The sequence below is a fragment of the Myotis nattereri genome (assembly GCF_964212035.1).
Source record: "Myotis nattereri genome assembly, chromosome: 7".
Taxonomy (NCBI): domain Eukaryota; kingdom Metazoa; phylum Chordata; class Mammalia; order Chiroptera; family Vespertilionidae; genus Myotis; species Myotis nattereri.
In genome coordinates, this window is record NC_138082.1 from 89448505 (window position 1) to 89462317 (window position 13813).

Sequence of the window (13813 nt, forward strand, 5' to 3'; positions counted from 1 at the left end):
ACAACCGAACAACCAGTCGCTATGACATGCACAGACCACCAGGGGGTGTGTACAGAACATGGCAGGCATTGGCTGTGGTGGGATGGTGGAGCAGGTGAGCTGGGGCACCAGACCAAGATGGGGCACTGGTTGCTGTCAATGGGGCAAGCCTCTGGTGGTTACTGAAAATTCTTTGCTCCCACACACTGCAGTCCCGCCTGGCACTTGCACCTGCTGCTGGCACCAGCCCCGCTTGCACCCACTTCTGGTGCCAGAGCCGCCGCTCACACCTGCAGCCAGTGCCTGACGCTGGTCCCGATCACTCTACACCATAAGTGGGTGCAAGCAGTGGCTGCTAGCTCTGATTGCCCCTGAGGGCTTCTCCACCTACCCCTGCTCCTGAGGGGCGATTGGGGCATCAGTCACTGCTCGCACCCACTGATGGCGCTGGCCCCAATCACTCTGCTCCATCAGCGGGTGCGATCAGGGCCAGCACTGTTAGTATGTGGGAGTGGCAGTGGTGGGAGTGGGGCTGCTGGCAGATAGGGACCACGGCGGGAGGGGTTGGGTGGGGGTGAGGAGGATGGCCTGAGACTCATCCCTGTGCCTACCACAGCCTCACAGCCCACAGTTCCTTTCAAGGTGCACAAATTCATGCACTGGGCCCCTAGTTTTGAAATAACTGGGATCCACAGAAAACCCTACCTAGTACTTGACCAGGCTGTTGAGCATTGTAGTTTACCAAAACCTTGAAAAGGAAACAGCATCATGATTCCTAATTTATTTATAAAGCTGGGGAGAAGCAGCTAGCATATATGCATTTTGCAGATAAAAAATTATGGAAATTCAATGAAATGGCAATCAATTCCATGAAACTAGCATTTTCTGCAGAAAAAGATGTGGCCCTTTGTATTCAGACGGGTGGATTGCTAAGTGTCCTTAATCACCATTTTTGCAAAGGTTTGCTTGCATATCTACCTGTGATTTTTGCACATTAGTATCACCCATTTTACTGCCTCGTGAAGGACAGTGACTATGTCTTATTTCTCTGTGCCTCCCTAGAGCCCAGGACAGAGTCTGCTACGGACCGAGCTCCACGGAGGGGCCGCCTTGCTGCTGAGGAGCTAGAGCTGCTGAGATTCACCAAGACTCGGTGTGTCTCAGCAACTCCCTGCATCCCATTTCACTGCATGACTCTGTGGCCCCTCCAAGTCAGGATGGAACCCCAACCCGTGGATGTGCCCATTATGGCTCACAATGGAGAGTGCACTCACCATGCGATGTTTTTCGGAAACTATTACATCAAATTGTGACTTTGTGGAATTATTTTTCAAAATACAGGATGTGAGGGCGATCTGGCTGTGACATCTGTCACCCCATTGATCGCCAGGGTTGATTCGGCTGATCTGGCTGGCTAAGCGGGTGTCCCCCTCCTCCCTCACCGATCCATGTGCGTCCCTCCCGAAGCTGCATGCTCGGTCTAAGAGGACGACCTTACTCCCCCCCCCCCCCCCAGGAGAGGACCGGTCTTTGGTCAAGGGTATACGAGTAGCTGCGCTCCCCTGCTAGAACCTCCAAACAAGCTCTCAAAATACAGTAGTGATCAGATGCAGTCTCTAAGCCTATGAAATAACTGACTCTGACTAGGCACTTAGAACAAAGTGGCAGCATAAATAAAATCTCCAGAAAAAAAGCAAATAGTTCACTTTCCTTTTCCCTGAGGCATCCACAGGGTAACTAGTCTGACTGCTTGCTCCAGTACAGGATACACGGGAATGTGCCTAATCCTCACAGCTCTGAGCAGTAGAAAGCGCTATTCCCACCGCACTGGTGTACTGCACCAGAAGCTCTGAGAGAACGCCGATTCACAGTCCTCAGGGCCAGACTTGGGCCAGGCGTTCCCACCACCTGAGTCAAGCTTCCTATTCACTTTGTGTTTTGTTTTTTGTTGGTTGGATGTTTTCATGTGCTTTCTGGTTTTGAGTTCTAAGAGAGAAAACATCCGTGACAAGTTCTATAGAAAATTCTTGGTAATTAGCTCTTGGTTTTGGTGGAACACGAAGCCTGTTAACAAGTTTTCTTCTCTCATGAAAATAACCTAGCTGCTAATTCTATTATTTACTAAAATGCCATTTCCCCCAGAATGTGGTCTTTTATTTGCAAGCGTGTCCCTTGCCGTGGACTTCCCTTGGCCGTGTGCCATCACACAGCTGGACAGAGCTGAGTGAGAAGTCTGCACCCTCACCTGTGACATTGCAGTACACCTGGAGAGCTCCCAGCGGCCCGCTGCCATCCGGGTCAATGTGGAAGAAGCCAGCCGTGTTCCCTCGGTGCCTGTACACCTCGCAGGATCGCTCGTAGAGGGCTGGGGAGACACAAAGACAGGGGAGAGGAAACTTTGCATGGCTCTGCATATTCCTTAGATGCATCAGTTACTTCTACTTCTACTGACTGTCAATCTTGGCTTCCTTCCTTCCCCCATAACCGCAACTTCCCCTCAAGTCTTAACAAACCAGCATCCCAATACTTGAGGGAATCCCACCCTCCATTCACCTTAACAGTCACTCTTTTCACCAGCTCGGAAGTCACACCGTTCAAGAGTCCCCCCTTCCCTCGGCTATGATCTTCTGTGTGCTGATGGGTATGTCCCTCCTGGATGCCTGCATGGTGTGTTGAGCTAGGACTACCAGTGACAGCATGTGAGAGTGGTGGCTGTGTGCTGTTGGCACACATTCCAGCATCTGGCAGAGTGCCACCTTCACCGCAGGAGTTTGATCAATGAATGTAAAACCGAATGGACACATACAGTCATGACTTTTTACTAATAAAGTAAAATGGCACTAACTTATTAATGTATGTCCAGAGCTCAACACGGTAACTGATCAAGTTTATTTTAACTTAACAAGCATTTATCAAGTCCTTAACATATGCCAACAGTGTGGTTGCCACTAGAAGACAGAACATGAAGAAGGCGACCAGTCTGGGCCTTATGAAGCTCACAGCCTGGTTGCTGCCATGAAGGTCTGTCTGTGTTCAGAGATAGGCAGACATAGAAGCCCTGAGATAGACTACCTTGACCCATCCACAGATGTGAGAAACATAGAAATCTCATTACACTAACATGAATGAATCTGGCAGGGTATAAAGGAGGCATCTGCCGTCTTATGCATGAGAATACAGGATGCTCCCTGATGCTTTCGACAAAATGGTATAACTTTGAGCAGCAGGTACACATCCAATTGTGTCATCATCCCATGCTTAAAAGACAGTGGCTCCCAAAAGCTTTAAAGATAGAGCACCAAATCTTCACCTTTGCCAACATGTCCCTGTGACGAATGTCCCGTCCCAGGAAAATGAAGCTGCAGTTTGTCATGATCAAGGATGAGGGGTGCCTCAAATAATTCATTACCGATAAAGTTCTAAATCTTGAGAGGATTTGAGCTTTTATAAATTAGAGTGACTTCAAGGTTATCTTTGCACTCATGGACTTCTCTCTTGCAGCCATATACACTTTCTGAACTAGGAAATAAATGAGAGAGTTATAGTTCCACTCTACATACTGACCATAATATAGAGCTGATTTCTCTTTTCCCAAACCTAATAACTGCTGTGTCATGCATTATGGGTATGTGTCATGCGTGTGGAAGTCACCTCTAGGTGTGGTGTCTCTCCCCAGCCACTCCCACACTCCCAACATAACAACCATGTGAAAGGGTTGTTGCTGTCTCACTCAAGCATATTTGGGGGGTTACATAGCGATTAAGAACAGGCGCCGTGGGCCCGATTGGTGTGTGGCTCAGTTGGTTGAGCTTTAGCCCATGGACCAGGAAGTCACTGGCTGGATTCCTGATCAGGGCACATGCCTGGCTTGTGGGCTCCATCCCCAGTAGGAGGCAGCTGATTGATATTTCCCTTTCCTCAATGTTTCTATCTCTCCCTCTCCCTTCTTCTCTCTGAAATCAATAAAAAATATTAAAAAAAAAAAAAAAAAAAAGCTTGAACCCTGGAGTTAAATTGGATGGTGTTGCATCACAGGGCTACCACTTATACCTATTGGAGGTTGGATAAGCCAATTCACCTGTGGTAGGCAACCGCTAAGCTAACTCATTCTATCCTGACCTCTTGGTATTCATATCTTGCTCATGAATTCATGCCCTCCCTTGAGTGTGGGCTGGACTTACAGATGCGTCTCTAAGACAATATGACAAAAAGGGTAAATGTTATTTCCAAGACTTGATGATAGAAAGACAGTGGCTCCCACCTTGGGTAATCCTGGGTCACTCACTCTGGGAAGCCAAGCTATGCCAGAGGCAGCCTTGAGGAAAGGCCCGCATGAGTGAGCGTGGACCCTCATGAGACATGCCATGGGAGTGGGCCCTGATGCGGAGCTCCGCAGCCAAACACTGCAATGGTTGCAACTCTCGCTGACACCTTAACTGCAGCCCGGTGAGAGGCCCAGGCAGAACCACTCAGTTTAAGTTGCTCAAGGACCCAGAGAAACTATGAAGTGGTGGTATCTGTTGCAACATTTTGCAGCACTAGATAGCTAACAAACTCTCAAAGCACTAGTTTTCTCATGGGATATAGGTATAAACGTATCTGTGTACAATTGTAGTGAGGATTCAAAGAGATAATCCACAGACAGCACCTAGCACAGTGCTTGGCACTTAGGAAATGCTTGATAAATATGATTATAACTATTATTATTACTATTGCATTGTTTCATGAAATGTTGCCTCTTTTTGGTAAGGTTTTTTACTTGACTCTTTTAATGATAACAAGCCTTGGGGTGTTTAGAACATGAATCACAAGGTTTGTTATGAAAAACTAGTAGACCCAACAGCCCTTCTGTGCAGAGATGCTGGCTTTTGCTAGTAATTCTCAGTTCATTTGGATTATTTTCAGTGTTTTGCTATTTCAGTTGTGACATTTTTAAATTCCATAGAGTGTTTATTATTATAATAGAGGAATATTATTCCCTCTGAATATTCCTTTTTTAATAATATGCAATTCCTGATTCATTGATTCAATATTTCTCTAATATTTGTGAAAATATTTATTATAACATAATTTCTTTGACACTTTCATCTCTTTAATCATACTGTTTCCCCTCAACTGTGTGTGTGTGTGTGTGTGTGTGTGTGTGTGTGTGTGTGTGTGTTTCATGCTAGACTCTCTTCTGCGATGTCAGGTCCTCTTCGGTAGGTAGTCCTCTCATACTAACTGTGGTCTCTCAATTACTGATTGCTGTAAGCAAATATGGGTAGTTTGTCCTCCGAGGACTGCACTGTAGTATTACTTGGCTGGACCACATCTTTGGAAACCCCATGTAGTGTCTTCAGTGCTTTCTCCTGGTGTTGTTAGGTTCTATAATTTAGAGGGTCTTTGACATGAGATGTGGAAGGTGGAAGTGACACCGTGCACACATTCATTTTACGCTTGGAAAGTCAGTGCAGGGCACGGGGTGCTATATAGTTACACATGTTGTCACTTAACGGCAGACCTCAGTTGTTAATGTGAGTTGGCCACGCCATGCCAGCTGCTGCTCCAGATGGGCCATCTCTCCCTCCAGCTTCCCTAGCTCCCAGCCATGTACGTGTTTAGATCTCTTATGATCACCCCATCACTAAAGTTGAAGGATTGGTTGTGGTTAAGACTCAAGGTGCTTCTCCGATCAGCTGCAGACTGAGCCATTTAAGGAAATTTATATCATTTACTGCTGTTTATGTGAAGCTTTAGAAGGAAGTGAAGGTTATACATATGTTGAGTCCACCCACACTTCCAGGAAGTACAAGCCCGCTACCTGTAAGCTGCATTGCTCCTCCTGTACTGCAGGCCTCACACACTGCAAAACAGGAAGTGAATGCAAATTTATTGACACCCTACAAACTTCTCAGTAACTTTAGCCTAGGGCTCTCAGAAACTAAATAAAAAATACATGGTTTTTCACCTCAGGTAATTCATGGCTTTAAAGTTTACCAAAATTAACCTCAATACAAGTAGAAAAATATTAAAAGACCAATTTCTATTAAATAAATAAAAATTATTTAAAGGTCTCCTCTACAACAAGACATTACAATCATATGGTATCTATTAAAGTGTAGAGTATTATAACGCCACTTATATCTCTCCAAAGCATAGGGAAAAGATAAATCTTTCAAATTGCTACACAGAGTAAGTGATGTAGTAGGCAGCTAGAGAGACATGGCAGAATAGGAACAAGAGGCTAGATACGGAAGGTCACCCAGGGCCTAGCAGTGGATAATTGTAAGGTGGGAACTTGCACACAGGGTGACCTTTTATCCTCTAGTATATCAGCTGGTCCTGTGATTCAGACCCTCCCCTGAGCTTTCCTTTCCTGGCATGTCACTAGTCACGTGGTAGACCCCTTAAAGGAGAAACAAAGGGGCTAGAGAAGAGCCTCATATGACTACCATAGAAGCCTTTGATGACCACTTTAATGACAGTTCATGACTACTTCCTTTAAGCATTAAACCCTCAAGACAATGAAGTCTGACCCACATCACATAATCTTGGCAATAGAGCCTCTGACCCCAGATAACAGAGACAGAGTTTTGGTCAAACTAGAGAAAATATCTAAGGCTCAGTTGTGATTTAGCTCTAGACCTAGAGAAGCAGAAAAATCAGACAGAGCAATGCCATGGCTGACATCAGGACCAGATGCAATGACCAACGATCCTCTATCCTAGTGCTGGCCAATCAGTAGAGCCCATGGCCTTAAAAGGACACACCTGGAAAGCTGATGAATATTCTATTGAAATCCTCTGCTGAAAATTCCTGCCTTTAGAAAATAGATACAACACCTTAAGATAAAGAACCTAGTGCACTCTTCCTCTCTCTCTCTTGCTCTGGAGCAAGCTGCACCTCCCCCCTGCCTCCTTCCCTCAGGTGTGTTTTCTTTCTCCTAAGCTCCTAGGGCCCTTCTTGTGCCTCTGTAATATGTTTCCTGAGTCCATGCGGCACAGCTGGCTGGCTCACTTCTTCTACTTCTGACTTTCTAATAAACTTTCACTAGTATTTGATTCCTTGGCTCTGAATTCTTTTCTCAGCTGAACTCAAGGACTGAGCTCTAATATTCTGGTGTCATTCACCATTATCAATAAGCCCAAAGGTGATCCCCAAGTCCAACCAAGACCACACCAATAAAGAAAACTTCAGATTCACTTGTGAATATCACTAAAAACTTACATAATCAGCAGTTAATACCCAATAGTGTATTTTAAAAAGACACAAAGGCCAAATGGGGGCTTAATCCAAAAATTGCAAGAGTGATTCCAAATTATCTATCTATCTATCTATCTATCTATCTATCTATCATCTATCATCTATCTATCTATCTATCTATCTAGATATATGGAGAACAATTAAAATATCATCTCCACTCATTTAAAAAGACATTCTATGTCTTATACAAGTTCTGATTTGGCATTGGAGGCCACTCTAGGACAACCATCAAATTTCCTGCTGGAAGAAGATGCCTACCCATGGAGGAAAAATAAAAGAAGCTTTATAAGTGGCTAGATTTGTCTCCATTACCAACAGTGAGTGCTAGTGCTGGTGGGAAGGTCTGGCATTATGGGCACACGAAGATCTGTGCTCATTAATGACAAGGACACTGATGGACATATTAAGATTCTTTAGAATCGATTTTTAAATTAATATGTGCAGATATAAAATGTAGCTGGACAGGGCAGTTAAATCAGTGTTTTCATATTTAAGGAAAATAGTCCGAATCTAGTCCTGGCAGCTAATTTATTGTCTAAGGTACAATTTGAAATGTCCTTGTGAAGCCCATTCTCATTAAAGATAATGATAGTATTCAGACAGCAAAATAGTTTTATTTAGACTCACCTTTTCAAGTACCAAGGTCAGAGCTATGTTTTTTTTCTGCCTCACTACTTATATTCTTATTGTAAGACTATAGGCATAGATATAAAACTTAGATGACAAGTAAATAGTACTTTTAAGGCTTTAAAAATGTTTCAGCCCTATTTCCTTCCTTGCTCCTTATGTCCCCAGAAATCTAATATTTACCAAGTGACTGCATATTTAGTTATAGATGTACCTAGGCTTACAGACATAAATAAGATCTAATTAATTCTATCAAATAAATGCTTGTGAATCTTTTTTGCATTTAATAGCTACTTAACTTAGTTTATCAAACTCCTTGTGCAGTAGGTTTGCCTTGGCCTGGTTTCAAACTCCTTGTGCAGTAGGTTTGTGGGACTGTGCCTTGGCCTGGTTTCAATGAAGAAAAATAATGTTAAAGCTGATGGGATTTTTGAAATTAGTTAAAAAATGTCTAGGGCTTCAAGCAGAAAATAGATATTTGATGTCCCAGTCAGCACATAGTTGGTACATGCTGAAAATAGACATAGATTCTGTAACATTGTCACTACTGAAGTGGAGGCTAGTGGAGATGGAAGCGTATCAGTGGTTGGTGAAGGTTGGTGAAGGTTGGGATGGGAGTAAGATGGGTATGTGGCTATGAAAGGACAACACAAGAAGTTCTTGTGATGAAATGTTTTGCATCTTGATTAAGGTGCTGATTACACAAAACTACACATAATAGAATTGCACAGAACCATACATACTCACACCCCTACACACATACACACACACCCCTACACACATGCACACACAGGAGTGCGTGTCAAAATGGAACATTCTGAATAAGCTTTATGCATTTTACCAATGTAGTTTTCCTGGTTTTGATGATATACAACAGTTATACATGATGTTACCATTGGAGAAACTGAGTCAAGGGTGCATAGGATCTTATGATACTATTTTTTTTCAATTTACAGTGAATTATTTCAAAATAAAAGCTTTATGAAAAGAGAAAGATGAGCCAACAATTCAAATCCTAAATAGCTACTCTACTGAAATAAAAACAATGTCCCCACTGAATTCTGTGCATGAATCTTCCTGGGAACATTATTCACTATGGCCCTACAATGGAAACAATCCAAATGCTTATCAACTGATGAATGGCAAACAAAGGTGATATTTGCATACGGGAAATACTGTTAGGTCTCAGAGAGGATGAAGTGCTGATGCGTACCATGGCACAACACCGATGGATCCTGAATCCTGAGGACATTGTGTTAGGGGAAAGAAGCAGTCACAAAGGTCACATATAGGATGGCTCCCTTTAGGTGACATGTCCGTATAAAGCAAGTCCACGCAGATAGGCAGTGCACTGGTGGCAGCCAGGGGCTGGAGATAGGGGTTGAGGGGTCGGTCATCAGGAATGAGGAATTACTGCTAAAGTGTAGGGAGGTTCTTTCTGGGGTGTTGAAATTAGGTAGTGATGATTGTAAAACTGTGTGAATATACTAGAAACAATGACCTTCTACCCCTTGAATGGGTGAAATTTATGGTGTAAATTATATTTCCATAAACCTGAACCAAGCTGGGGGGCAGAGATTAGGTCACAGGACAGGTCCCAGAAGGTGCTCTGGGTTCCTCCAGGACATCGTGCCCAGTGTCTGGAGCCCTGTCCTTTGGCCCATGGTGTCCATAGAGCAACAGGCCTGTCAGCTGACTTCTGGTGAGTTCCAAAGCAAAGAGGTATGCCTGTGTCCATATTCACTTCCCTCCCAAACCACACCGATATTTCATTTTCTCCTTTAGAAACCATAACACGTTCATTGAAACAAAGATAAAATGAAGCAACAGTTGCCAAATACAGATTGAGAATCTTGTTTTTAATATGCCTGTTATATATCATGCCATCTTACCCTGTGATCCAGTAAATGAATCTGTAAAATGGACAGTGATTACCCCTAATAATGTGCTGTATTTAAAGTAGAAATATGCACACATCCGTAATATGACCCTTCCTTGTGCCCCTTGTGCATGTGGAGTAAGGCCGGGTGATGGAATGCTTGGAAGGAAGCGGGGGAATCTGGAGGCGTGACCTGGCATGACCCTCGAGGACACGCACAGCTCCTGAAGGAGTGGCTCCAAAGCAGTGGTTCTGCTGTGCGCTCCGAAGGCCAGCAGCCATTGGCGCCCCCCTGAGCATGCAGGACACATGGATTCATGGACTCCATCCTGAATCAGAACCTCTGCGCATAAGGCTATGGTCACTGTGTTTTAACAAATCCCCCGGTGATTCTTTTGCAATTTAAAACCTAAGAAGCCTTGTTCCAAATAAACTTTGACAGCCATGCTTATTAAATGGTGAAATATACCAAGAGCTTTTTACCATTTTGTCCCATAAACAAAAAAGACTGAGTGCATTCGCATGGTCCTTCAGGGACTTGATCAAATGTGCACCTTATCCCAACCCTGTGCTAGGTTTAGAGGCAGGTGCTAGGGATCCATAGGTGAGTAAGACATTGCCCCACTCTCCAAAGGTAACTCAGGTCCGGGAGGAAGCTGTGTTCTATTTTTCACTAATATGATGACTTTTTTGAAATTGGATCTTGAATGTTTCTATATTTTCAGGGGCTAGCCTCGTTCCTAGTATGTGTTCAGTACATGGTGGATGGTGAATCTGGAGGGGACCTAGGAAGGCCACATGAGTCCTTGGCGGAGGTGCCCTCCTGAGAGAGAGACTGGGGCAGAAACAAGTGAGGAGACCATTGCACCCCCCCCCCTCACTCCCGCCAAGGGAGAACCAAGCACTCAGCAAGGCAGGGCAAGGAGGTCAGGGCCAGTCTGTGCATGCTGAATCTGAAGACCATGATCCTATAGCTTATCTACAACTCCACCTATTTGGGCATCATACTTGATAAGAATTAATTAGGCATCAATTAAAGAGAAATAGGCAGAAATATTATTTTCTCATGAAGGAAATAATTGTTTACAAGTTGATTTAATACAATGTTAAGATTAAGCCTTAAATGTAACTGTCATTGCCATCCAAAATACATTTCAAATTATAGATACACATGAAGGAAGCATAATAGGGGGTGTGTGCTGGGAACAGCAACAGAGATGGTGTCACCCTAAGCCCCCTGGTTCAGTATTGAAAGCTCCATTGGGTGAGTGGAGCTTCCCAGTGCAGAGCTCCAACCCCATCAGTCCCGTGATAAACTAGTCCAGGGGGCCCTGCCGCACCCTGTCCGCAGGGCCTGGGGCAGTGTACTCCCCTATCTGCTGCCCCTGGCAGGGGCCACACATCACCGTGGAGCATCCCTGCTTGTTTTATGGGAGTCAGCCTTGACTTCCATCGATTGGCTGCCTCCTGCATGCACCCTACTGGGAATCCTGCACAAAACCTAGGCACCTGCCCTGACCAGAATCAAATGGTGACCTCCTGATTCATGGGTTAATGCTCACCACTGAGCCACACTGGCTGAGCTGCTTATGGGTTTTGGAACTGTAGCCTTCTTGCTGTTCTAAGTTCCTGTTTTCTTTAACATAAGAAGGTGCTGTTAATAGACCTGAGATTGTGGCATCATATTGATAAGAATTAATTAGGCAGCGATTAAAGAGAAATAGGCAGAGATATTATTTTCTGATGAAGGAAATACTTCTCAGAAGGTTTGTAATAAACTTATATATAGTCAAGCACATCATTGGTGCTCAAATGTTGTCAGTTCCTGCTCCTCTTTTGCCCCGTTCCACTGTGTCCTCTAGGGTGGACTGAGAACATCCATCCGAGCCAGCCCGCAGGGCCCTGCTCACAGCTGTGCCCCGCAGTCTGGCTGGGTGAGCAGCTCCCTGGTGGGTCAGTGTCCTTCCTCCACCATCGGTTGTGGATTCCACGCATAACTTCTGCTCTGCAGTTACTATACTGATAACTAATAGTTATACTGATTTTGAGGAATGTTAAGAAGAAAAATCAATTTCTGTTCTCCAACACAATCATGAAGAAATGGACAAGTCACCATTTACAACATAACATGGGACGATGAGGAAATGTACAAAGTCTGGTTTATATTTGACAAAAAAAAACAAAAAACAAAAAACAAAAAACAAACAAACAAACAAACAAACAAAAAAACTAGCCAGGCCTGCTAAAACTAGCCAGGATGCTCAATAAACTTGAGTTGGGCCTGAACAGCTGAGTAGCAGTGCCATAGGCTGGCGAGCATCCTGCAGCCTCCCCACCACAAGTGACAGCATGCCTAGGAGTCAGAGGTGGGGCACCATGGCACCTGTGGGCTAGTGGTTAGCATTGCCCCAGAAGAAGTGAGGTGGGGACATGGGCCCCACTTGCACATGAGACCCCTAGAGGCTTCTCATGTGTGTTTTCTCATATTCTTCTCCTCTCCCAGGCAGGTGGAGGTTCCCAAGGTTCCAGAAGGAGGAGAAACCATAAGGTAGAAGTGGCCCGAATCTCCATGTGACTGCACAGTCCAGTGTGATGTGAGCCCAAGAGAAGCTTTTATTTGGCTGAGCTTTGGGATTGTTTGTCCTCTGTAGCTAGCCCACCTTTCCCTTCAAATTTAGCTCAGTCACTGGGAAATTTCTGAGTGCCCCCCAGGTAGCAAGCACTTCTATCTGTGGAAATGCAAACACGTTCTTACACTGTGAGCCTCTCCCAGGCCACCTGCTGGGAAGGGGTGGGCCTGCGAATCTGACATTGCTTTGGCTCTACTCTCCTTGTTCTCTCCTCTGCCTGCTGCAAACAAACAGACACTCATAAAATAGTTATATTGTGACCATAGGTTTCTAAACAGGTCTCAAATAGAAAGAGAAATAAGGAAACCCTACTGAAAGCACGAGAGCAATTCCACCATGCTTGTCTGTCTGTTTCCGTCGCTGTTAACGAGCCCAGAGCCCTCTGTGCAGAGGCCAGGCTGCGAAAGAAATCACTGTTTTGCCTTTGCACACCATAAAGACTGTCTTCCTGTACGAGTTGGTGAATGCCTATTTTTTAACTGTAAGAGGGGCATTTACAGTGAAAATGTGTATCTTTTAGTATGAGCAGTCCACATAATATTTGACACGAAGCTGAACCAAAATGCCCCACGCCGCTCTCACCGGGAGGACATTTAACTTTGTTACCCAGGGGACTCATGCATGAGATGCCAGTTTCCATCCAGATTACACTTGAAGGCTTGTAATTTTTCCTCCCGGATTACCCTCACAACTCTTCCGCAGCCTCCCAGGGGTCACAGAATATTGATTGTTATGAGCCACATGACCGCCAAAGGGGAAACCCAGACACGATCTTTGGGCTAGAGATAAATTTATGGTAAAGCTACAGAAGCTGTAGCTATCAGCCCCCTAGCAAAGCCCTAACAGTAACCTGGCAATGAGCTCACAGGGTGCTGTGGTTTTGTAGACACGTGTATCAGCCGGCTTTAAGCGGGGGAGCAGACCACGGGGAGATGGACAGGGATCTGTAGGTAACAGGCTCTGTGGGAGTGGGCGCGCCGCCTGTAGGCAGCTTTTTTTGCCTGGGATGCTGGAGCTTGCAGTCTAGTCCAGAAGGGTAAACGGGCATGAGGTGAGGGAAGAAAAACAAGCACACCCTTGCGCATGCCGGGTTTCCAGGAGGACCCGCGGAAACCGTGAGGTGTCCTGCTGTCTGTGCACTGCCCATGCCAGCAGGTGAGGGGCCGCGTGCCTGCTGCTTCCCTCCACATTTTAGCCCTCCCACAGTTGTCTTTTTTGAGGGTTCCCCTAAGTAAAGATAGCTAGGAAAGAAAATTGGGGGCAATACCATTTAGCCAAACCAGGTTGACAAGTTAGAAAGCTACCATTTTTGTAAAAGTAAGATATTTAATGAGAATAGGTTAAAATAAAAGATTTAACTCCACCTGGCAAATAGCACTGCCTTTTTCCTGCCCTCCCCACTGCCACCTTCCCATGCTAGGTCTCTTTGGAGATGCCACAGACACGGGGATCC

The 13813-nt window shown here is 45.0% G+C and overlaps 1 protein-coding gene across 1 annotated transcript in view; it reads right to left on the minus strand.

Moving 5' to 3' along the window:
* The window catches only part of CNTNAP5 (contactin associated protein family member 5), an 865111-nt gene that overhangs the window by 316043 nt on the left and 535255 nt on the right, over positions 1-13813 (minus strand). Inside the window, 1 exon segment of the mRNA XM_081095918.1 lies at positions 2225-2344. Within this exon segment, the coding sequence (XP_080952044.1) occupies positions 2225-2344 (120 nt within the window).